Source organism: Brachypodium distachyon, chromosome 3, assembly GCF_000005505.3.
Source record: "Brachypodium distachyon strain Bd21 chromosome 3, Brachypodium_distachyon_v3.0, whole genome shotgun sequence".
In the NCBI taxonomy this organism is placed as follows: Eukaryota; Viridiplantae; Streptophyta; class Magnoliopsida; order Poales; family Poaceae; genus Brachypodium; species Brachypodium distachyon.
The window spans coordinates 49,296,744-49,322,760 of NC_016133.3; the positions used below are offsets into that span (position 1 = coordinate 49,296,744).

Below are 26,017 nucleotides of genomic sequence, written 5' to 3' on the forward strand. Positions count from 1 at the left end.
TGTCGGCCCGAGCGTCGATGCCACGATCGTCGGCCTGACTGGGATTCCTGCGGCTGGGACCTCGGCAACCGAGGCTGCTCCTTCCTCGACAGCAGCCGAGACGTCAACGGAGCCGCAGGCCTCGGAGACACCACAACAGTCGGTGACGGGTCCCCAGGAACCCCAAGGACCCCAGCTGCCTCCGACGCCACCTCCATCTCCATTGCAGTCGGAAACCACCCAACTTGCTGCCACGCGAGCCAAGAAGGCTAAAGGCCCCGCTACTGCAGCAGGATCGGCGGCTCCGGGTTCCACTGGCCCGCAGCCTTCCGGAAGGCAGCAGGGAGTTCCCCTCCGGACGACCAGCCGACATAGCTGGGGGTCGTTGGGCCAGTTCGTGTTGGACTGGAACAACGCCGACCACTACGAGGTGACCTCCAGCACCCTCCAGTCGGCGCGGCAGAGCCCCTCGGTGGGACCACCACCAGCAGCAACTCCGGAGTCAGTATCGGCCCGGATGTACCAAGCAAGGTTGGCCTTGTTTGAGACCGGCTGAGCTACAGAGGTACGAAGAATTCCTTAAAAACCCTAACTTCTAATTCCAGCGTAGTATCCATACTCCTAGCCCCCGAGGTTTAGGGCGAGTAAAAATTAGTCGGCCTGAAGCTTATCTCATAAAACTTCGAACACCTACTCCCCGAGATTCAGGCCGATGAGAAGATCCGCCTGGAAAGCGAGGTGAAAAAGTGCAACGGTCTAGTTGCCCAACTTGAGACTCGCGCCACTGCCGCCGAGTTAGAGGATGTCGAGAAGACCCAGCTGTTCAAGGTCGTCCGGCACGAGCTCATCAAAATTGATAATATGCTGACGAGTAAGTCGCCTTGGTGCAAATTTCTTCATCTGATCATTTGTTCGAGTAATAGCAATAGGTGCCGAGACTCACTACTATTTGCTTGTCTTTGCCAGAATTCTTCCCCCAATCCCTCGAGAGTGCCCAAGAGGCCGTGAGGATGGCCCGCCAAAAGAAGGATCCGGCAGGGGCAGCAACAGCGGTGCCGTACGAATATGACTTGGTGGATTACCTGGTGAGCATCGCAAGCCGGGTCAAGCCACTGAAGTCATTCGGCGTCAACATGCTAAATGCCGGCATTCGGGCCTTTCGCGCTCTCTGGCCGGGGCAAGAAGCTCCGACGGACATCCCGGAGTTGGCGAAGCGCTTGCTGATGGGGGAGTCTCGGCTGAGTGACTGGCGGGAGTCGGCCGCGCGCATCGGCACCGACGAGCCATTGTCGTCCGTACTGTCTTGGTACGACGGCATCAACCTCGACGTGCTGCAGTCGATGCGTGTTGGCTCCCCCTATCTCACGGATCCCGAGTTGGTCGCCAAGCGCAAGGAGCGGGCTTGCTCCTTCATCCAGTATGCCGACGTGCATACGTTTGTGGAGGGCCCGAGATCTGAAGCCGAAGCCGAGATGACCGACGGAGACGAGGAAGAGGCAGTGGATGAGGAGATCGCCGTTGAGTCGGCCTCCACCGCGACGGATGCTCCAAGTACCGGCACCAACAACCCCTCTGTCTCTTCTTTGCTTATGTCAGAAAAAACTTTAGAATTACTAGATCCCCGGAATGCCGGGTGCAAATGTAACCGGAATAATACACTTTTGTTTGTAAGACAACATGTTTTTAATTTAATTAAGTCTTTTGTTCGGTTCTTTTGTCTGCCTTGTCGACGTTCGACGTATGAATCGCAAAGTGATAAAACCACTCTTTCGAAAAAAAGTAACTCGATGAATTTGCTTGGCAAAAACCGAGTTAAAAGAACGTGCATTTCGGATCGCTTCACTGCTTTTTTCCGCAATCGATTTTCATGTGTTAGGTTATTTTGTACCAGTCTCTAGCTTGCCATGAAGCCGGGTTGCGGACAGAAACGAAGTCATAGAGGGTATTTTCAACACCGACACATTACTAAACCGACATAAGATCACACAACTAAGCCATAAGAAAGGTAATTGCAATACAACACTTAAATGATATGGAAGTCCCCGAGTTTCTTTTAAGAACCTGGCAGATAATTTGATTGTCTTAAAACATTCAACATAAGGAAAAAACGATACAAATACTCAACTCTCAAGTATAGAACGGACGAAGCAAAGTTACGTTCCATGGCCTCTTGCTCTCCTCGCCTGACCGGTCCATCCTGTTCGCCTTGGGATCTTGTGCATCTATAAGATAGTAGAAATTATTGTGAAGCGCTTTGCTCACAATGAAGGGTCAATCCCATGGGGGTGATAGTTTGTGCATGCCAGTTGTGCGCTGCACAAGTCGGAGGACGAGGTCCCCTTCCCGGAATACCTGCGGGTTGACCTTTCGGCTGTGATAACGCCTTAGGTGATGTTGATAGATGGCCGACCGAGACAGAGCCAATTCCCGTGCTTCTTCGAGCAGGTCGACATCATTTTCTCGAGCCTCTTTTACCTGGGCTTCCGTATACATGGTTACTCGTGGAGAGTCATGTTCAATGTCAGCTGGTAGGACAGCTTTCGCCCCGTATACGAGGAAGAATGGCGTGTAGCCTGTAGAGCGATTAGTAGTCGTCCTGAGACTCCATAGCACAGTCGGGAGTTCGTCCAGCCAGCATCCCGGAGTACACTCCAATGGTTCGATTAGCTGAGGTTTTATGACGGCTAAAACCATGCCATTCGCTCTTTTCACTTGTCCATTGGACTGAGGATGTGCTACGGAAGCGATATCCAACCGGATTTTTTTTCCGCACAAAATAGCGCGAAAGGTCCCTCCGCGAAGTTCGTTCCATTATCCGTGATGACACTATGCGGATACCCATACCTCAAGATGATGTCCTTCAGGAATGATACCGCAGTTTTGCCGTCACAATTTCGTATCGGTTTCACCTCAATTCACTTGGTGAACTTGTCGACCATAACTAAGATATGGGTCATGCCTCCTCGCGCCCGCTTGAACGGTCGCACCATATCCAGACACCAAACAACAAATGGCCAAGTGATTGGAATAGTCTTGAGCTCGGATGCCGGCATATGAATCTTGCTGGCGTATCTCTGGCAGCCGTTACACTTCCTGACTATGTCTTCTGCTTCCTGTGGTGCATTGGGCCAGTAGAAACCATGTCGGAAAGCCTTGCCCACTAGAGTTCTCGAAGACGCATGATGGCCACACTCTCCCTGATGAATATCCCGGAGTATTTCTTGCCGTTCTTCCGGCTCAACGCATCGTTGTAGGACATTAGTGACACTCCTCTTTTAAAGCTCGCCATTGATGATGGTGTACGCCTTCGCCCTTCTCTGAATTTGTCTTGCCGACACTTCCTCCTCCGGGAGATTCCCATCTTTGAGGTAAGACATTATCGGTTGCGCCCAAGCCGGCACATGACGAGTAGTGAAGATTGGCTCATCCGGTACGTCTACCTCCATCGGCTCAACCGTCATTGTTTCTGCCGAATTAAGACGCTCAGTCCCTGGGTTACTGGGGGTTGCCACTGTCAATGTCCATGGGGGTGACGTCGGCTTCTGATGTTCGTTTCTATACCTCGGCTTGATACCAGGAACCCAAGGAACTTTCCTGCCGGCACACCGAATGTGCATTTGGCCGGGTTCAGTTTCATTCGGAATCTCCTCAGATTTGCGAATGTTTCCCGGATATCATCCAGGAGCGTGGCACTTTCCTTGGTGGTTATGACGACATCGTCGACATATACTTGCACATTTTTGCCAAGTTGATCGTGCAAGCATTTTTGCATGCACCTTTGATAAGTGGCCCCTGCATTTCTCAAACCGAATGGCATGGTGCGATAGCAATAAGCCCTGAACGGGGTGATAAATGATGTCTTTATTTGATCATTAGGGTTCAGTGGTATCTGGTGAAAACCAGAGTACGCGTCTAGAAAAGACAGCAACTCACACCCGGCAGTGTAGTCTATCACTTGATCGATCCGAGGTAACGGAAATGGATCTTTGGGACATGCTTTGTTTAGGCTGGTGTAGTCAATACACATGTGCCACACCTTGGAAGCAGTTGGGTCGTCTTTCTTCTTCTCAACCATGACCGGGTTTGCCAGCCAGTCGGGGTGCAACACTTCCATGATAAAGCCGACAGCTAGAAGCTGGGTTACCTCTTCCGATATGACTTTCCTTCTGTCGTCGGCGAAGCGTCGAAGGGGCTGCTTCACCGGTCTTGCGTCTGGTCTGACATGCAATGAGTGCCCAGCCAACTCCCTCGGCACACCTGCCAGGTCTTAATTTGACCATGCGAAAATATCCTGATTCTCACGGAGGAAGCTGCTGAGCTCGCCCTCCTATTTCTCTCCCAGGCCGGCACCAATGATGACGGTGCGGTCCGGAAACTCGCTGTCAACCTGTACCTTCTTTGTCTCCTTGGCTGCTTGGAAAGCCATACTTCCATGGGGATTGGTCATAGCCGGCAGGCCAATTTGTGCCGCCTGATCCATCGCAACAGCCTCTTGTAACTTCTTCTTCTCACCAGCGATGACAAGCGACTCGGCTAGAGCAGATCCCGCGCTGCACACTCCATTGAGCGTTTGTAGTTGCCAGTGATGGTTATGGTATCATTTGGTCCCGGCATCTTCATCTTCAGATAACCAATGTAAGTAGCAGCCATGAGCTTGGCGAGTGCTGGTCTGCCAAGCAGCGCATGGTACGGACTGCTAAGGTCCACTACCTCGAATACTAGGTTTTCGGTCTGACAGTTCTCCCTGGTGCTGAACAAGACGTCCACTCGGATCTTGCCTACCGGGGCACAAGACACTCCCGGCACAATACCGTGAAAGGTAGTCCGGCTGGGCTCAAGCCTGTTATTAGTAATGCCGAGCTTAAGTATCGTGTCCCGGTACAGGATATTGATGCTGCTCCCATTATCAATGAGACCCCGAGTGAACTTGACGTTAATGTCGGGCCCGATGAGTGTCGGATCGACCACCAGGGCATATCCGCCAAGGTTGGGCATAACTTTGGGATGGTCCGCCCGGTTCCAGTTGATCTCTTGCTCCGACCAATACATGAACTTTGAAACAGCCGGCATAACATCATTGACCTCCATCTCTCGCCTGCGCTGACTTTGCTTGTCAGTTGGCTCAGTGATGAAGATCATGTAGCTTTGGTGATGCTCCTTGTACTCATTTCTCCCAGCATACCCCGGGATTTCTTGTTCTTCCACTTGGTTGACTGCAATGTTTGCCTGAGGGGGTCCCTGGATCTGTTCGTTTGCACCTGTGAGCGGTGGAGGAGGGGGTAACCGACTTGTCTTACCCTTCTCGGTCCACTGCATCCAGCTGCATTGCCGCGTTGTGTGATTCGCCGGCTTGTTGGGGTTAGTCGTGTGGAAACGACAAGGCTGATCCAACATCACCTCGAACGTATACTTCGGCTTATCCTGCCAGGGCTTCTTTTGCTCTCCCTTATTGACCCATTGCTGATTTCCTGTTTTCTGACGCTGGCTGGAGCCGGCGTCAGGTTGATCCTGGAATTGCGGCGACATGTGCTGGCCCATACCGGTAATCCGGCCTATCATCCCTTCTCTTGTTGCGATGATCTTGATGATCATTCCTCCGAAATGCCCCGACAAGATTGTATGTCGGCTGCTCCCTTTGTGATTCTGCCGGCATCAGCGATGGCTGGGTCGGATCACCAAGCGCATACATGTCGGCGATTCTGATCATCTCAGATAGAGTGGTCGGCATCTCTCTTTGCAGCTTCTGCCACAACATGCTGCCGTGCCGGCATACTTGGACGAACCACGCTATGGCTTGCGATTCCACTATACCTTCACAGGAATTGCGGAGATTGTTCCATCTTGTCAGGTCAGTCTCGTTGTCTCTTTGCTTGCACATGGACAACTGTTGAGGATGATTCCATCAGAGATTCTCTTTCAGTGCTTCCTCTCTGCAGTCGCCTGGCGTCGGTGCGTAAGCGCTGACTGCTTTTCTGAAATAATGGTGGCGCTGCTTTACTCTGCACTGCGTGGTCAGGATAAGACCGTTGAGAGATCTCGGCCATCGCCGAGATCAAAGTGCTCGTCCTTATCCTGCAAACTCATAAGACAATGCAGTCACGCCGGCATACCTCCAGGATGCCGGCTTAGTGTTAGTTTGACTCTACGATGTCGGCATACAAAACCATGCCGACTTTGTCTCCGTCATCTCAGTTAGAGTTGTGTCGCCGTGACCCTACCCGGGGTCATCCCCCGACATCATGTCTGCCCATCACTGAAGTAGATTGGTGTTGTATCACGGTGTAGTCGCTCCTTTATCAACTCAACCTCGCGCTTGGATCTTTCATGGTTGCATTTTGAGTTTGGTGGCTCGATCGGGCAAGCCGTTGTGTGGCTTCGTATGACAACACTAGAGCCAGATTATCTTGCTTACACTCTCAAAAAATTGGAAAGAGTGAAATCCAACGCGAGAACATTCACGGCAGGGATGTGTCGAATCTCATCACACGAGAACACTCGGGATAAGGATGTTTGTTACGGTTTTTTGTCCGGTTTTTCGTCAATTAACTGGGCAACTCTATTCTTCTTAATTAATTGATTGAGGTCCTGTTTGGTTGGACTTAAAATTGTTTTTTGACTTTTGGCTTATAAGCCACAAAAGCACCTAAATAGTTGTTTTTGACTTTGGTTTTTTGCTTATAACATCATCTAACAATATCAAGTCAAATGTCAAAAGTCAAAGCCGAAAGCATCTAATTTGGTGCTTTTGTGGCTTATAAGCCAAAAGTCAGAAAGCAATTTTAAGCCCAATCACCCGAGACTCTGGTTAAAAAAAACAGAACTCTAAATAAGACTTTTGCATCCAAATGGGGCCTGAGTTTTCTTGACGTCAATAAGGACGACCGAGGACGCATGTGGCATAAGTGCATTTTTATCCATTTCTAATGTTTGGTTCATGCCTAAATTTACCTTACCAACATTATGGCAGACTACTAGTTTGATCCTTGTTTGGCTCATTTTGGTTGCCAATGACATGTTGCCAACACCTAACATATTCCGTCACAAATCTTGCCTACTTCTTGACCAACGATGAGCTATCAATCCTTAGCCAATATAGATGATAAAATCTTGTTGACATCCATAAGCAAGAATCAAACATACTCTAAATCCCGTACTGAGCAGTCCTTGTGTCCAAGGCGTGTGGGTCCGAGCCTAGGCAAAAATCCGAAACTGGAAAAAAAAAGCTTCAGGCACGGTACATGGATCGAAGAACGTGTTCTTCCGACAAGAGTTCAGCCCATCGATGCGTTAGCACAACAACCTAGCTACTGCAGCCTGAAGTTAAGCTGCCCCCCTCACGCAGTCACGTGGCTGATGGCTCTCACGATTTGGTTGGTAGCACGCAGTGGGGGAACAAAACCACATGCAGGTTCCATCTGCGCACGGTGCTTCTGCCGTGGCCCTTCGCGTCCTGCCTTGAACAGCACAGCCTCTCACTGCCTTTTTTTTAGAATCAGAGCCTCTCAGACTCTCACTGTCACTCGCTGCACCTGCTCACAGTCCCACTGACCACCCGAGTCGGCCACTCGACGCGCGCGAGGCCGCGAACGTGTGAAAAGCGCAAAGAAACAAAGGCCAGGTATTCCGGGCCTGTTTGTTCGGCCGCGCGGCCGTCGGGACTCGGTTACAGTCCGCTTATCCGATGCCGCAATTTCGTGCTTGTGCCGTCTCCCCTCTCCCGTACACGTCAATAATACTGTAGGATACTCCCTCCGTAGCCAACCACTTCAAAGTATTGTTTTTGGGACAAGAATTTAAAAACTGAGAGAGTACTACTTCATACGGTGCGTGTCCCCAATCATGAACTCGGATCAAGGCACTTGTTGCAGCTGCGAGCAGTCACTCCCATCGACTCTTTTCAGGGGACGTCTCTTTTGCTCTTTCTTTTCACGTCACGGTGCGCAACTCTCTCTCCCCCGGATGATCGCATCTTTTCGTGGAGTGGTTGGTACTTGTGGCCGACCGACTAGGCACCGATCTTGTTTCAATTCACGTCTTGATCTCTGCCCCCGCACTCTTTCGTACTGTCGTCTGCCGCCCTTTGTTCTTCTTCCTGCTCCTGCATCCACTCCGACATTACCTGCGTGCGTTATTCTGACGATGAGGTCGTCTCGTCAGGGGAAGAGCTCCAGCACTTCGAGCGCCAGGCACGACCTCTACAACGCGAGGGCGCTGCTGACGTGCTACACCAAGGCGAAGCCAAGGCCGTCCAAGTGGGACGACGCGCACAAGTGGCTGTCCAGGGCGCCCGGAGGCTGAGCTCCGGCGCGGACGACGGGCTGCTGCTCCCGTCAGCGTCGTCCCGGAACGGAATCAGGAGGTCCACCTGGCGCAGCGCGGGCGGGGACGTGCCACTGCCAGCACTACTGGTGGCGGCCGTGCTCGGCGAGCAGGACGAGATGAGGAGGGTGTCGGAGCGCCAGAGGTGCGTGCCCCTGAGCCTGCGTGACGTCGGCACCGAGATGACGCCGGGCGGCAGCAAGGAGCCGTCCAGGGCCAACACCCCCCGCGCCCACGTCCCGAGTCCCGGTCGCTTCGCCGCGGTGGCAACGTCACGCCGGTGGCGGCGCGGTGAGTCTTGGCGCGGCTCGTGGGAGCGCCGATCAGGGGCATGATGCGGCGTCGCCCGCGACGGCGTGGGAAGACCAGGCGATGACGATGACGGCGATTTATATATCAGCCAGCCACCGACCGTATTAACCCGCCGATGAGATGAGCACATCCTTGCAGCCTGTACTCCGACTTGTTCGCGTCGTGGATCTTGTCAGGTACAGGCGGGAGGAGCTGAAGATACAAGCCCGGGAGAATCGCGCGCGACGGAAGGCCCAGCTGCAGATGAACACGGAACTACGGAAGAGGTGCGCTGACTGCTGTGCCTGTGCATGAATCGACCGCAAATGCTTGTAGACCTGTGTAGCTTCGCATCGCACGCCCGCGAGAAGGCGATGGGATCAGTTTCTTTGAACCAGAATGCATGTTTGCTTGGCAGGTCAAGGCCGAGAGAAGGATGCAGCGGGCGCAGGAGAAGGCGGCGGGGAAGCTGGCCGCGACGCAGGCCGTGGCCAAGGAGAAACGCGCGCGCGCGGAGGCCAAGCTGGACCGGCGCGTCGCCATGATCAGGGGAGAGACGGCCTTGCTCGGGAGCGGCCGCCGGCCTCGCTTGCAGTCCTCGTTGCTCTCTCTGAAGCTGCCGCTCCTGTGCAGCTGATTTCTTCGGCGTCTCTTTGCCGTGGCCGATGACTCCATGAACAAATTTAAACGAATTACGAATATTACCTCAATGCATTTTTTACGGAGGCAAATAATGGTAAAGAGAAGTCTCTCTAGAGTAAAATACTCCGTGCTAAAATTACTGATGTCCTGCTTGGGTTCTTCAAGCACACCATGCAGATTTAGAGAATATTCAGCAGGCCCATAAACAGAGATTCTAATCGGTTTTTAAGGGTTAATGTCAAAAAAACGTTTTCAGCAGGATCCTATTAGAGCCCCTATTTCAGAGAGTCCCCTCGAAACACCCTCTGGCCTTCATTCCTCGGGGCTCCCTGTGAGGCCCCTCCACGTCACCTTCTCCTCTCTCTTTCTAGCCGCAGGACTCGGCCGACCTCGGCGCTGACATGCCCCGCCGCCCCGCCACTCGCTGCCGGCCGTCGCTCCGAGCCTCGCCGCCGGCCACCACCGCGCCTCACGTTCGGGCCCCCTCTACTGCGTTGGCCTGCGCAGCCTCCGCCTCTGTGCTGGTCTGCTGCGTGCGCCCTCGGGGATGGAGAAGACCACGGCGAGGGCGAGCTGTGCGAGGAAGTGGCCGTGGTCATCGACGAAGAGAAGACGACGGCGAGTCGAGCTGCGCACGCACCGCCGCCTTGTCCCGCTGTGCGCCACCGCAGAGGAATCGGGGCCAGTGGCCGCGTCGCCTCATGAGCAACTGGCCGCAGTCGTGGCCTCATCGACCGGCCCGCCGCCTTCCGCCCGCACCTCCTCCTCCGCTGACTTCGAGGCCAGGCCCCCTCGCCGCTCGGCCGCCTCTACCGCATGCGCCGCCCTCCCCCGACCGCGCCTCGCCCCCGCACCAAGGCGCCGCCGTCCGCCGCTCCCGGCCATGGCGGCCTCACCCCCGCGCGCGCTTGCCTCCTCCGCGTGCTGCGCAATCACGACTTGCTGCCACGACGGACCCGTCCAGAGTTGACTCGCGGGGAAGAAGGGCTCGAGGAAGAAGACAAGAAAAAGAAAAAAAAAGAAATGTCTCGCCGACAGATGGGGGCCACATGTCTGTGTAAAGAAAAAAATAAATAGGGGCTGAAATACAGAGGCTCCTGCTGAAAAATTTAGGAAGAAGCTCCTAAACAACAAGTAGGGACAGGTTTTAAGGAGCACTGCTGAAGATGCTCTTAGTGGGTTGGCTGTGATATAGTATTTGAAAATGATATTCATGACATGCGAAATATGAACCTATAATATTGCCACTAACCTAGCCAAACTCGATTAAGAATGCGTTTGGTTGAGTGGATAGGCATGGATGGGATATGGATATTCACAATTTTTATGGATGGCCGGTGTTTGGTTGAGAGGCTCACGTGGATAGGGATAGCCACAAAATTAGAATATTCTTCTCAGGATCGCGGGTGATATTCGGATATTTTGGCCGGATGGGCTCATCCAGGCGCAGGCTCTCACCTCCCGAACCGATTTTTTGTTCTAATCTCGCCCAAGATTTCTCTCGGTGCTCTCTGTCTCCACTATTGTCTCACCGAATGGGGTCGGCCAGGTCGCCGCCGCCTGCCCGCCCAACTGCGGCGATGCTCCCCTAGCGCTGCCCCCGCTCTCCCTCCCTCCAGCGACTCCCCCAGGCCAACAACGTGAGGGATTTGGTGGCGGAAACAACACCGGTGGCAACTTCTCATCGGCGCCGCCGCTCCCCTCCCTCCGACAACTCCCCCAGGTGACTCCCCTTGACCTTGACCAGCGCGGCTCCGCCGGCATCTCCGCTCGCGACTCCCGCTGGCGCGGCGCGCCTTCGCCTCGGGTCGGCGCGGCCCCGCCTTCCCCTCGAGCCGGCGCGCCCTTTGCTTCAACGAGCACAGCCCCTCTCCGCAGGATGGACGCCCCCCGGCCTCCGCATCACCGGCACTGCGCATGATGGATTGATTTTGATTACCATGTTGGTTCATCTCATCATCTATTCATAATTTGTTGATTTATGTTAAATCAAGCTGAAAATTGCAATTAGAAATATTGTATCCACTCTTCTCTTGTCCATCCACCAAACAGGAACCCGACTGATCCAACATAGGTAAACAAACAAGGAAAATGAATATCCCTATCCATGCTATCCATGGCTATCCCTATCCATCTTAGCTCGCCCGTGAACTAAACACACCCTAAGCAACCGAACAACCTATATGATGACTAACTGATTTTTGCCCCTGCAAAAAAATAAATTCAGTTAGTCATCATATATTTTCTATCATGCTAGTGCATGATTTTAGTTAGCGAAAAGCATGTCTTACCCTAGATATAAGCCCGTACGTTACTACAGGTTTAAAATCTTATACTTTTCCCATTGTCATCGAAACTAGCTTTTCAAGCATTTCACATGTTGTGGTTTTTAGAGTGACATACCACGCTTGTGGAAAGAAAGGTGATCCAATAGCTAACGGAAAAATCCATTTGTGGCATGCATCGAGACCCTACTGACTAGAGGCAATATGAATCTGAAATTGGGGGTTGAGTGGGGTGGTCTCAAGATGGCAATGGAGCGGATATATATGGACGGATGTACCACGTCCATATTCATATCCACCAAATATCCGAATATCTGTGCAGATCCATGAAGCAACAAAAAATCATTTTGAAACAACAACATACACTAGAAAGCGTACATAATTGGGGAGTGAGTCGCGAGAGGGGTGGCGGCCGGTGCATCCGGTAGTCGAGTGAGGAGAGTTATGGTTAGAGACTAAGAGTCAAATTTCGATAGTGGAGTATTGTATTTAGGTCTATCCAACAGGACCTAACGTATTTATACCCCATATATTAAATTGGAGTTGGTGGTGATGGTACGACCGCCGCCGTACGTCATGTCATCAAAATTACGGTCAATATGCCACCGCTCGTTATTTCTCTCGACCCGGACGCTCCCAGCGCCCAACCTGTTCGATCCCCTCCCGATGCCCCACCTAGCCTGCTCCATCGCCCCCGCCGCCGCAGCCCCCTTCCTCTTTGGCTACCCCCCCCACACACACACCCCGCCCACCTCCCTTCTCTCCCCCGACCTCCTGCTCCTTCCTTCGTTTGGACATCACTGCTTTTCTCGCTACAGTTCGTGGCCTGGCCATTCCAAGCATACTGACCCCACGCGAGATCCACCCGACGACTGCTGTTCGCAGTCCCAACGGTTGATCCCGAAAGTGGCCATCGTCCGCCATCCACGCATGAGATCCAGTAGGTGGCCGGCCATAGCTCAACCATCCGGCGAGTCCTTATTGTTTAACCAATCGACGGAGAATTCGATAGCTAATTGGGATGTACTCCCAACCTGATTGATGGTAGCTGCTATGGATAATAGATAGATTAGTGTTCTACCATGCACCGAATGATTACCATGTGCATGCTGTGATTGAAAATTAGCATCTACTGATAGTTCGACTGAATGCTTGGAAATTAACATCTTCTTTCTATGGGTTCTAAATTTTTGAATGTATACAAATTTGCTCTATGTTTTGAACTTTTGTAGTGTATTTTTCATGTTAGAATGTGAAAATTTGGTACAAAATTTGGATGATGATTTATTAGTGCACGAGATCGTTTTTTAAAGTGGTCGTGACGTGTGCGTTGGGCCGTGGCAGCGCACGGACATTTCCAGTAGTTCTAAAAAAACAGGACCTAAGGAGGTTTTAAGTTTCGCACTGGGCATCCAAATCTAAGATACAGTTACGCTGTTGTTTTTGGACCAGAAGACACAATTACGTTGTTTGTCACAACGTTTTTGACAACGTTTTCCCAGAGGGTGGCTGTGCGAACCGAACCCAAAGTCGGTGTGTGAACCGGCACCTGCCATAAGCTCGAACGCACCGCACCCGAGTCCGACGCGAATCCTTACCGCAGAAATGAATCGACGGCGCAGCGATCAGAACGCGAGCCGATGCCCGACGCGGCTTCCTCTTTTTTTTTTTTTTTTTTTTTAATTCGCGTCGGCGTCGCTGTCCAGCCCACCACGGCACCACGAACACACACGATTCTTTTCCGCTTTGCCTGGTCGCCGCCTTCCGATAAGCTTCCGCGACGAGGGCAAAGCGAGCAAAAAGCTCCAGCATATAATCCCCAATTCTTCTGGCTCAGGTCAGATCCGAGTCTCCGACTCTGAGTTCGATCCAGCAGTCCAGAACTCTCCTGTTATTTCCTAGGGTTTGGTTCGGTCCTGGGATCTAGGTTTAGCAGCCGAATTTCGGGTGAATTTTGCGGGGATTCGCTTCGATTGCTAGGGTTTGTGCTTGCGCCTCATGGCCGCGGGGCGCCACGGGGGGTACAGGGGCTACGAGGTGGCGAGGGAGCGAGAGCTCGACCTGGAGGCTGCTAGAAGGGGCAAAGAGTACCATCACCGCCATCGCCACCCGAGCCGCCACAGCGACTCGGACGACCGTCGTGATGGCGGCCGGAGCCGGGACCGGGAGCTGTCGAATGGGTACAGCCGTCGTCACTCGCCGCATCTGCCACCCAAGAGCCGGCCGTCAGGAAGGAGGGAGGAGAGGGAGCCCGGCGAGGTCTCAAGCAGAAGTGGCTCCGAGGAATCTTTTGGGCGCCCTCTGAAGCCAAGGGAGACGAGTGTGAATGGTGTTCCTGTAGCCAGGAGGGAAGGAGGTGCAATGTCCCCAAGTAAGAAAAGGAAGCACTCACCGGTTATTTTGGACAGGAATGGTTCAAAGCCTCGCGTTCAAGATATTGTGAAGAGCACGAAAGAGGTAGACACTTTGGTTGCCGAGCTCCCAGATGTTAGCACCACGGCCAGCATGGATTTGGATGTATCAGTTGATATACAACACGATGAAAGACTACAAGAGCATGGCAATAATAGGATTATGGAGGAGGAGGAGGAGGATGGTTATCCAATAACGAGAAACATTATGACTTCACGATGGGCAGATGCTGATGGTGAGGAAGAGATTGTGCCCAAGAAGAAGAAAAGCGTGTCACCACAACAAGGGTCCACAAAGAAAGTTGCAAGCCCGGAGCTTGGAGAGTTGGTGGTTGGAAGCTCAGGAGGGGACTCAGTGTCTTCTGACTCAGGGGTAGTACGGGGTAGTGCGAATGGGGATCTTGAAGTAGATAAGGGTGACTGCATTGTTGAGAAGGATGCTGGTGATGATTCTTCTGTTGTTCATATGCTGGATATTGATTCCGAGAGTCATGCTTGTAGGTCTAGAATCCTAGAGCCCGCACGGTCGTCACGTAGGTGCATTAACATGCTTCAGGGTTGTAGGAGTGTTGATGAATTTGAGAGGCTCAATACAATCAATGAGGGTACATATGGAATTGTATCTAGGGCGAAGGATCTGAAAACTGGCGAGACTGTTGCATTGAAGAAGGTCAAGATGGAGAAAGAACGGGAAGGTTTTCCACTGACTTCTCTCAGGGAAATAAATATCCTGTTATCATTCCACCACCCTTCAATAGTTGATGTCCAGGAAATAGTTGTTGGGAGCGGTGATAGCACTTATATGGTGATGGAGTATATGGAACATGATCTTAAGGCTGTCATGGAGACTATGAAGCAGCCTTATAGTCAAAGCGAGGTCAAATGTTTGATGCTTCAGCTGCTAGAGGGTGTGAAGTATCTTCATGACAATTGGGTCATTCACAGGTAATGACCAACTATTGATTTTCCTTTATCCTTTATCTGCGTATTTCATAATGGCTACTATGGTTCTGTATATCCTAATGATTTGTGTTGTTCAATAGGGATCTCAAGACATCTAATATTCTCTTGAACAACCGCGGTGAGCTGAAAATATGTGATTTTGGACTCTCTCGTCAATATGGCAGCCCACTAAAGCCTTACACTCAACTGGTTGTGACTTTGTGGTACAGGTAAGTCGTCAGCCAGGATTTTTTTTGTTCTTTCAAATGTTAAGGTGCTGTTAAAGAATGCAAGTTTTCAACTCTCCAACAAAGGTCTCATTGTTTGATCCTGATGGTTGCAGGGCTCCAGAACTACTGTTAGGAGCAAAGGAGTATTCTACAGCTATTGATATGTGGTCATTAGGATGCATCATGGCAGAGCTTTTGACAAAAAAGCCACTATTCAATGGTAAACGTGACATTGACCAACTTAGTAAGGTACCTCGTTTGACTTATGACTTCTATTTGTTTACTGTATAGTTAGATTAAATAAATCTTACGTTAGGGTAACTTCCATGGCAGATTATTCAAATGCTTGGTACACCTAACGAGAGTATATGGCCTGGTTATTCCAAATTGCCTGGCGCCAGAGCCAAATTTCCCAAACAACCGTAAGTGGCTAACCATTTCTTGTTGCTGCTTATTTTCTATTTTGGGCATTCCAGGTTAATCTGATGGAAGTCCTTTGATTCTCTCCCTCAGGTACAATAAATTAAGGGAAAAATTTCCAGCTGTATCTTTCACTGGTGGGCTGACGTTGTCAGAAGCTGGATTTGACCTGCTGAACAGAATGCTGACGTATGACCCTGAGACGGTAATATATGCCCTGCAGAGAATTTGCTGATTCTCCCATTCTTATCTTTTCTATCTCTGAACATACTTGTTTGTTTCTTACAGCGCATATCAGCAGATGCTGCCTTGAATCATGAATGGTTCCGTGAAGTACCCTTGCCTCAATCGAGGGATTTCATGCCAACATTTCCGTCTCTAAATGAACAAGACAGGTACTGATATTTTTGCCTTCAAGTTCTCTAACTTACAGCCAAATCTACCATTTTCCTGATCAATAAGGTAGAATTGATGTTGCATTTTTTTGAACTGCAGGCGTATGAAAAAATGTATGAGGAGTCCTGATCCTCTGGAGGAGCAACGGATGAAAGAACAAGGGAGCATAGGGGACCGTGGCATTTTTGGCTGAGCTTAGACCATTTCTTTTGGTTTGCTGCTGATGTCAATGGATCTATGCAGGTGCATGTATTCCAAGGTGAGATGCCCACTGGATATGAAGTATGTCGTCTTCTTGGTGTCTGGCGTCAGCTGATGATCTTCTTTGGCAGCCATGGGTACAAAATTAAGAAGATAATATTTCTCCTTAAGTTCCATGCTAGGCACTGTTTCATTGCAGGGTTAGCTCTTTCTCAACTTCTGATCACAATGAGCTCTTTCACAACTTCTGGTCACAACTAATCTACATGTGCAATATAAGGTGTGCAACTCTAATCCACCTGCATCGTATGGTCTGGCTTATTGACTGCTATTGAGTACACCAGTTCCACATCCGAAACTTCTGTATGTAAAGTATTAAAGTGATTCCTTGTAACAATGATCAATGAAATTTTCTCACTTTATTTTGTCTGTGTTACTAGCACATTTTCTTTTGATCTTTGCATTTTGTTTGCAAGAGATGAATGAAGCGAAGAGGGAGAGTACCTTTTGCTTGTTCCCGAGGAAACTGATGCATAGTAATGCAAATTGTAAGGTAATAAGCTGAGGAGTTCATTGCCTACTGATGTGTTATTGTGCTGAAATGTGATGAGTTGACCATTTCTCTTGTGTGTATTTGTGAAATATCTGTTTTTACTGAATGACGTTGTAAGCTCAGGTGACCTTTCACGCTGATTGGAAATATTGAATTTGTCCGAAGTATGGCTTACTTTGCTTTATTTGTTCATGTATGTTTGCTACAAGTTAATGAAGGCATCAAACTGTAATAGAATAGACAAATCCACTTATACAATGAATGAATATCAAACAGTTAAGGTTGCAGTATGGAGAAATTAGTACTTTAGTTTTTTGTTGCAGTCTTGTGAACTTTTGCCGTAAGTAGCGCAGCTCAGTTGTTTTTGTAATGCAAGAGGGAGATCATTCATATCTCCGCTAGATGCCGTTTAGTTCTGCTCTTGTGATTTTCCAGATTTTGTTCCTTATGATGATCTTGAACTGTCATTATTGTGAAGTGTTCTAGTCTCTGGATTCTTTAATGCTAGGGTCTTGTTCAATTTATCTTGCATGAATGAATAACTTCGCCCTTCTTGCATTATGTATGATAAATAGTGCCATGTTTGACAACCAGGCTTGTATTTTGTGTTTTGGTCTGTCCGGTTCTAAAATAGAGACACAGTGACACGGTCTACAATTGTAACTCTGACGATCTGAAAGCTGCTTCCAGTTATTATAAATTTAATATAATTGTGTTACTGTTGCTATTATTCTTGAGATGCGGTTAATACAGAATAAAAACATGCATTGCTTATTGCACCGAGGTATATTAAGATACTATATGAAAGCCAAACTGTCCACTCTAATTTCAGAATGTGAATTCACGGAAGTGTTTAACAAGACAAACCTGCAAATGATTTTCACACATCCGAACTAAATATTTTAAAAAATACTATTGGTGGTCAACATTCCTAAAGGCCAGTCTTCTGTGAACTGGAGAAATTACCAGTCATTTAAAGTTGCTAAAATTTTCTGGTTCTTAGCTATTGGTTTGCCTTCCATGAGAAGTGAATTTATTACATCCTCACTCATATGCCAGTCCTTGAATTGTTAATTCCACCACTGTTTCAACTCTCCCTATCACCCAGTCTTCACCACTGTTCTTTAGCTACTGGTTTGCCCTTCATGAGAAGTGAATTTATTACATTCTCTCGCATATGCCACTCTTTTAAGTGTTAATCCTTTATATACCACAGTTTAAAGTTTAAACCCTCTCCCTATCACCCAGATTTCACAATTTCCTGGATATGTAAAGGGCTGAAAACAATGACGTGCAAGTGCTTGGCCCTTAAAAGAGTTGCACAGATGGGATATTATCTTCTCATAATACTGGCATGTAGGGGAGTTAAAAAATGGTTTGGATTGGAAATGTGAAAACCAGCTATTCAATATTTTGTACAATGCTGCCGGTGGGTTTGCAATCTTTGAAGGGAATTGGCCTGGGCTGCTCTCAGCCGGTTTCCACAGTTTCAGACCAAACCGTATATGAACAGCCTCGCTTTACTTTTCAATTTATTGAGCTAGTCTGTTTCCGTTGCTACAGTTTCAACTTTGTGCAGTTTATCTGGTGATAAACATACATGTGATTCTATATTCTGATTGATGTCCATGCTTGAATTTGTCAGAGTGAATCAAGTTTCTTTGTAGATAGCATAGATGATTCTGTTCGTCAATTTTAACTTTGAAGTGCGACTACTTGTACTGCAAACACTTCTTGGGAAGTTGATTGAGCTCACTATAAGTGTTCTGTGACACGTCTGCAGCTTAAGCTGTGGCTATATCAAGACAGGAAGCTCGAGTGCTGTCAGCTTACTGTGCCTAATTGACTTCCTTTGTGGAAGGTCTCCTTTTTCCCAGGTCTGTTACTCTTGTGAACCTTAGTGGTCAGTCTACTATCCTATCTTGGTAATGCTTCATGCTAGTAGTTTTTTTAATTACTATTCATCTGTTCCTTGGTTGACAAATAGATTATTTTTTCTTAAATCTGTTAATATCAGGCGCATTATTTTTTGTTCGCTCCTGTGTGGAAGAATGAAGTTTCTTCATAAAGTTTTGGTATTTAAGTCAAAATTTCTTTACTCATATATAAAAGGCTCAATTGGTGATGGTGGTCGTCGCCTTGGAGTGCTTCACTTATTGGTTTGGCAAAAATCATTGCTACGAGAACAGATATAAACAATATCATCTACTCCCATCTGTTTCTAAATATGTGTACATTGGGATTGCCTTAAGTCAAACTTTATCAACTTTGACTAACTTTGTAGGAAAAAACACCAACATATGGATCACCAAACTAGTATAATTAGGACTACTATTAAATATATTTTCACATCACATTTGTTTCATATTCATACTCCCTCCGTTCCTAAGAATAGGGCGTATTTTGTTTCCTTCGACCGAGCCTGACCAAGAAGTAGTCTATTAATATATATATTTTGTAAAATAAAATTTATATCATTGCATTCATATTCAAAAGTACTTCTTTATGGTTATGATTTGTATCACATAAGTCACACGTTGATTGAGTAATCCTTGGTCAAAGGAAACAAAATACGCCCTATTTTTAGGAACAGAGGTAGTATGTTGTTATTTGTCTACAAAGATACGTCAAATTTGATGAAGTTTGACTTAGGACAGCCCCAAATGTACAGATATATAGAAACGGAGGGAGTAAGATAATACTAGATAGTACAACAATCTCTTTAAACATGTAGTGTATCTTTTAGTCCGTGGCAACAAAGACGAGAACGGATATAAACCACATGATCTAAGATAATACTAGATGACAGTACAACGATCGATTATGGATATAGTGTTTCCTTTTTATTTTATTTTTTGCTTCGTAGCAATGCATGGATATTGTGCTAGTTTGAGCTAAATACCAAAGTTTACCAAGAAATATTCCTAACTCCTCTTCCGAACAGGCACATAGTGTTGCTATATTATTTTTCTTAAAGGGCAGTTTGTTTTTGCTGGTAAATCATTTTCTAGGATGAACGCTATCTTCCTCTTTTCTTCGCTCCTGTAAAGATCTTTGTTGGTGGTCATCCATTCAGTCCACCAAGACACCGCTTGCTGATCACAGTGACCTATTCTATCAAGCACATGTATGCATCACAATCTTTGGACTACAGTTGATTTGATGTATTTAGCGCAGTGGGAATTGCACCGCGGGTCACAAAACTTGGCAAGTGGGTATAGTTTAGTCCGACAAGTCGTAAATCTTGTATTTTTATCATTCAACTTGGCATTTGTGTTCGCCACGGTCAAATTTTCTCTTTCCGGTGCTAAACTGGCCACATGGCAGCAGACGTGTACATAGTCCATCAACTGGAGTGTTTTGTAGCAAATTATGTTAGCGTCATTTTACAATGAATCCCCATATTGTAAATTGCCTTCCACTTGCGGTCTAGTCCCGAGGGGAGGCCTATTTTATCTCCTGCTCGCTGCATGTGAGGATAAGTCAAACTGATTTGGTAGCGACGAGCCGGTGGTCAAGTGTGTGCGGTCGCTGCTAGAGGTTAGAACCACATTGATGACATCCTGAATCCTGATACTGTCCACCTTGTTAACGTTAGTGCTTTGGCTGCTCTTGTATCTCGGTTTGGGCCAAGGTCGACTTGGGGAGAATGGGGAATTTGGGCCGGGCCCGTGGGTGGAGCTAGAATTAGAAGGATGGGGGTTCATTGTAAAACTAAGACGACCAAATTTGCTAAACAAATCAGTCCACAACCTACATACACGTCATTGCACAAACGGCCAGTGTAGTGTCGGAAAGGGAGATTTGTAGTGCTGGTGAACTGGAATGCTAAGTTGTGCAACCAAAATGAAGGATTTACAAGTTGTTAGACTAAATTGTACATATGTGCCAAGTTTATGGTTCATTGTAAAATTGAGATCACCAAGTTTGCTAAATAAAATCAGTCCATAACCTACATACATGTCAATGCCCACACAGCCAGTGTGGCGTCGGAAAGGGATATCTGGACTGCACGTGAACCGGAATGTTAAGTTGTGCAATCGAAATGAAGGGATTTACAAGTTATTGGACTCAACTGTATCTATGTAGTGATCCACTGGAATTTCCTCTTCAGCACAAAATTGACGAGTATGAGGGCACATGCATTTGAACAACTCATGCATTACACAAGCACTTAAACAATGCGTGCAATATACATGTCCATTTAGCTAGTTATGAATACACATACTTGCTCTGGCATGATGAAACTTAGTTACTACTCCCTCCGTCCCATATTATTTGTCTCAAATTTGTCCAAATATGAACGTATCTATGCCTAAAAAGCGTCTAGATACATGTAATATTTCGACAATTAATATGTGACGGAGGGAGTATTAATTTGATATAAATTTGTGGATTCTAGATTGTGTACTTTTGCAGGAAAAGTCATGGAGGCCGTTAAACAAGGGAAGCTGACTGGTTTCATTTTCCCTAAATAACACTAGTTTCCTTAATGTTCTGACAAGATGAGACTGAACTACGTTCAGGTGCAGGACTATTCCTTGTTCAACTTTTCTCCCAAGGGTGGATTCTATCCAGTCCTCATGCAGCTCTTCTCTTATATTTGCAACTACCCCTATCCCCTGAAACCTTGATTCATTGGCTGTTGCTTGGCTATCATTTCTTCTAGGAATATACTGCTTCTGTTTACATGTTATGCCATGAAACTGCATGGAAATGACATGGTTGATTTCTGTTTTCTAGTGACCTAGGTTAGGTTGCCTATTTAGCAATAAATAAATAGCTAGTTCTTAGTTTTGTTCTTGACATACCACCCCCTCTATATATTCAATTTATGTTGTGGTAATTCTATTTGTGGTTGCCGCCAGTAGTTATGTCCCTTTTGTTATGTGGACTTTGTCGAACATTTGTTGGATAACTGCAACAGTTAGTTGAAACCCTGGTAGTTGCTTTCTTTTACCCTGCGCGTAAATGGCACCGCTGGTGGAAAAGAGAGTCAAAAGCATGTCGGTATTAGGGAATATACTTGTGCTCAGCTGCTGCAGATGGAAATCTTGCAGCACAGGCAACCTCTGCTATGCATTCTACAACAAATCTGAAGGTACCTTTTCGGAACAACATACGTTGTGAACTGAAATGCTATTTGGCTTCGTTGTTAATCTTGTCTCTATTTTGTTGTTTTCATCAATTTCAATATCAAGGTAAATTCTTCTGCAGCCTCAGATTTCTCGAATGCAAAATGTCTAGAAATAGAAGAATGACAATAGGCTTTTATTGAACAAGCCTTTGGAGCCTTGAGAAGTTGCAAGGTCTGCACCGTTATTTGATTATATCCTCTGCTCATCTAGTGGGAATTGAACTTTACTTTGTGAAACATTTATTAGCTTTGTGTGGATTAGGGTGTTTAAGGTGGAGAAGTACACTTGTACCTTATATATTGTATTCAATCCTAGTATTATATGTAGTTGCATCATTCATGCAACCCACAGGGCCAGGCTGAGGTGATCAAATCCAAGACAACCCAACTATGCACTTACTACGGCCTGAAGGCTGTGTGGTTGCACGCTCAAGTAAATTCTTATTTCCAAATAATATTAAACCGTCTGGGCTAGATCTTTCTGTCAAAAAGTTTGCTGACAGCTCTAGATACATTTCTTCTCTTCAGAGATTCATGTAACCATGTTACCTTGTTTAAATCTGCAGTTTGTTCTATTTATATGCCCTTGCAAAGTCTGCTCAAATCATTCAAGGTATGTGAATTAGCGGTGCATAGGCAAACAAGCTTAATGTAGTATAGCTGCCTCTTCTGTGGTCTATCCTGCATTTTGACCATTTGCAGGCATCAGAGTATGTCTGGATTTGCATGGCTCTGGGATTTGGCCCAGTCGGTTTTGTATCCAAAATCGTGGGAGTCTTCTAAGAGTGGAAATTCTTACTTGGAAGGTTCTGTAGCTGTTTCTGTCAAAATTTGTTAGTCGTAATTAACTGGTGTCCATATTAGATCAGCCTAGTATTTGTACAGTGTGTAGTGTGTAGTGGGAGCAGTGTGATTGCATTTTTCAATTCTAGACTGCTAGTATTTAGACGATGATGAAACTGCTCCAGAAAAGTTGCGATTCTTCAATCCTCTGGCACGATATTTGGTCTGTTTATTGTCATTTATGAACTTTGCGAGTAGTATCATTTTGGAAAACATTACTCCCTGATATCGCGCGGTCGTTTTTGCGAAAAAAACCCTGACAAATTTCCGACATAACCGTTCAGTCCTCGCTCATCTTCCTCCCCGCGGGCTCGTCTTCCTCGCAGCGCTCCCTCGCTGCAGCTCCGCTCGCACGCGCAGATCCCCGGCGCTGCTCCCCTCGCCCGATGGATAGCTCGCCTTGGTTTCCCCCCCCCACGGGCTGCTCCCGCTCCGCTACCCCGTGCTGCGCCCCCCTCCCCTGTCCAAGATTTGATTATTCCGGCGATGGGCTGGTACTGCGGTTCGAGCTGAGCATAGGGAGAGGCCGTGAAGGTTGCACCTCTGCCGCCGCTCCTCGTCCCGCTGCCGGCCGCCGACCGCGCCGACGCGTGGGGCAAGGATTGGAGTATTTCTACTCCGCTCCGTCGTGCTGCCCAGGAGGCGGACACATGGTCCCCCACCGCTGGGATCTTCGCCGCCGGCGACCCCCTGCTCACCACATGCGCTTCCTTCCTCGACGCCTTGCTCACCACAGCCGCAGGTACCCATCCTCTGTCGCCACTCATGCCTCTGCAGTTATGAGTGATTTGGTTCAGAAACGTTGTTCTTTTCCTTGAAATTCGGGCCAGCAATTTGGTTCAGAAACGTTGCTCTGTTAGTGGGAAATTTCGTGCGGAAAGAAAACCCACTGAATTTTATTCTTCCGCTAAGACACAGATTAACATCTATGGTTCGACAAATTGTTGGTTGGGTGATTACCCCAATGATCTTGTAAATGTAATGAACAAGGAGTGTACTCCTAATGATTAATATATAGCATTTACGTTGCAAAAAATAACATCTATGGTTCGAACTCAATGCACTCCTGAAGAGATGTCTCTATCAAGGAAGAGTTCAGTTTATGCTTTGGGAACTTAGTTCAGTTTCCTACTCTTAGTTGATTGGAGTACAACTACTTGGAGTATTACTTTAAGAAATGAATCTTTATGCTTTGGGTAGCTTGCAATGTTTCAGTCTTATGGGCCTTTTGTAGACCAGTTCAACATCAAGTTCCTGCTGTGTCCTCTGTTGCTTTAGCATGAACTGTTCATGCTCAGAGAACAATTTCTGAAAAGTTTTAGTTTCAATTTCTCTATCACAGAGAACAATTTCTGAATATTCTCTAACATTCTCTAGCATCAATGTTTCAGTTTCTCTAGCATGAACAAGGATATAAGATAATAACAACAACAGATCTTAACTTACTGCTTCCTGAGCAAATTACTATGCCACTCCAATTTGCTGCAAATTATGGTCAATTTCAGATAGGGAGTACAATCTCTCTTTATGCACTGGGATTTTGCTGCAAACACGGCCAATTTCAGATCCAACCTATGCAAGCACTGGAATCTCCCAATTTGCTGCACTGGGAGTACAATCTGTAGATTTAACAGGACTAGTCAAATGGTTATTTTTATAATCCATACATTTTCAAGGTGCTAACAGATTATTGTCCCTTTTCAATGTTCCAACAGATGCTGATATTGTGTGTGAATCTGGATCAAAAGGCCTGCACCATCATATAGGCATGCATATTTGCATAAATTAAGGGACATTACAAGGTAAACACTGAACTGGCAGTGTTGTTGCTTCCAGTTTCTGACTGTTCTGCATTGCCATAATGTTGTTGCTTCCAGTTTCTTATTGTTCTGCATTGCTTAGCATGGGTAAACACTGAACTGGCAGCTCCTATTTGCATAGGTTATTGTTCCAATGACCTGATGTGTAACTGTTCTAACCAGTTAACTCTGCAGCCATGTACCACTAATGTACATGTACCAGTTAACTCACAACATAACCAGCCTCAATCTCTTTTTGCTAGAGAAAAGAAGAAAAAAGGCATCGCTTCCAGTGCCACACTTTAGTTGTTAGCTAGCACAGGAGAACTAACAACAGATCAAACAATGAACAACGGAACAGTGAAAAGAAAACCAGGACTGCATCAACATGGTGAACAAAATGCCTGATAAACAAATTAAATTCAGTTTGCTGCTCTGATAAACAACTGTAATTTGGTTACAAGTATGGTCTTGTTACAAGAGACAATATATTGCTGAACTGCTGGAGGAACCACATGTATTGAATTGGTGCTTGAACATAGTTCTATGGTGCTGCAATACCACAGGAGGATCCTTTGCATCTGTAATTTGGTTACAGGAGGAACAACATATATTGAACAACTGTTTGGTGGTTTACTTCTCCAGATAAGTACTTGACTGTTCTTGACTGATCTGTAATTTGGTTCAGCTAGCATGTTCAGTTAACTGTTCTTGACTGATTTTGGTTGCGAAATTGAACCCGACGCATGCTCTGCAGGGAGTGAAATTGAATCTCGTCCTCGTCCAGGTCTTCGGCGACCTCCTTCCTTGGCGGAGCGGCGGCAGACGGCGAGGGGCTGCAGAGGAGGGAGCTGCGGACGGGGGGGAGAATGACGGCGGGAGCGGCGAGGGGGCTGTGGAGGAGAGAGCTGCAGACGCGCGCGGGGAAGCGGCGCGGCTAGCAGGCCTGCCGGCGACCTCCTTCTTCGGCTAGCAGGCCCGCCGGCGACCTCCTTCCTCCTCCGCCGAGCTCTGGCGGGAGGCCGGCGGGAACTCCGGTCGCGCGAGGGCAACGGGAGGCCGGTGCGAGCTCTGGCGGCGCGAGGGCAGGGGGAGGCCGACGGGAGATACGGCTGCACGTGGGCAGCGGGAGCTCCAGCTGCGCGAGGCCAGCAGGACGGCGACGGACAGAGGTCAAGATTTCAGTTTGAATTTGAGATATGAATTAAAAATTTCAAAGTTGAGGGATATTTTTGCAAATTTTCATTTGAACTGGAAGGGGGGAAGCTGCGACATCCTTTCATGGAGAGGGAGTAGTACATTTTCAACGTGAATAAACATGTGAAACAGTTCTAAGAAACATGACGAGTACAAAATAAAGAAATTGTATCAGCACAAAAACTAGTGGAAACTGCAACGCAGCCACTATTGGCTCCTTCCACATCATTCAGCTGGTTTCAGCTGCCAATCACTGCCCGTGCATGCCAGCAACCGATATGTAATTTTCCGGATATGTAATCACATGCAGCATACATGTTTTTTTTTGTTTTTCTTGCACACTCAAATGTCACCCTGTCACCCAAGTACATT

General features: G+C 47.6%; 1 protein-coding gene and 1 pseudogene across 8 annotated transcripts; both read left to right on the plus strand.

The window, feature by feature from the left end:
- Positions 1 to 7,765: 7,765 nt before the first annotated feature.
- On the plus strand, positions 7,766 to 10,482 carry LOC100829011 (annotated as a pseudogene).
- Positions 10,483 to 13,217: 2,735 nt separating this feature from the next.
- LOC100836577 (cyclin-dependent kinase G-1) lies at positions 13,218 to 25,971 on the plus strand. Of its 8 annotated transcripts, none has more exons than XM_024460901.1 (10): positions 13,515 to 14,872; positions 14,971 to 15,099; positions 15,213 to 15,348; positions 15,433 to 15,521; positions 15,613 to 15,724; positions 15,808 to 15,914; positions 16,015 to 16,669; positions 18,453 to 23,391; positions 24,365 to 24,451; positions 24,712 to 25,971. In XM_024460901.1, the coding sequence occupies exons 1-7, from the start codon at positions 13,515 to 13,517 to the stop codon at positions 16,106 to 16,108; spliced, it is 2,025 nt and encodes a 674-aa protein (XP_024316669.1). In that variant the 3' UTR covers positions 16,109 to 16,669; positions 18,453 to 23,391; positions 24,365 to 24,451; positions 24,712 to 25,971. The 8 variants fall into 8 exon arrangements, with proteins under 8 accessions (XP_024316667.1, XP_024316669.1, XP_024316668.1 ...); XM_024460900.1 differs by having other exon boundaries at positions 25,015 to 25,971; XM_024460903.1 differs by having other exon boundaries at positions 18,453 to 22,239; positions 22,373 to 23,391; positions 24,365 to 25,971.
- The last annotated feature ends 46 nt before the right edge of the window (positions 25,972 to 26,017 follow it).

Excerpts from the sequence above, each read along its gene's own strand:
- LOC100836577 (XM_024460899.1), top strand. The coding sequence starts at position 13,515 with ATGGCCGCGGGGCGCCACGGGGGGTACAGGGGCTACGAGGTGGCGAGG. Across the intron at positions 15,100-15,212 it reads GTTGTGACTTTGTGGTACAG|GGCTCCAGAACTACTGTTAG; the intron begins GTAAGTCGTCAG and ends TGATGGTTGCAG. Across the intron at positions 15,725-15,807 it reads TGACGTATGACCCTGAGACG|CGCATATCAGCAGATGCTGC; the intron begins GTAATATATGCC and ends TGTTTCTTACAG.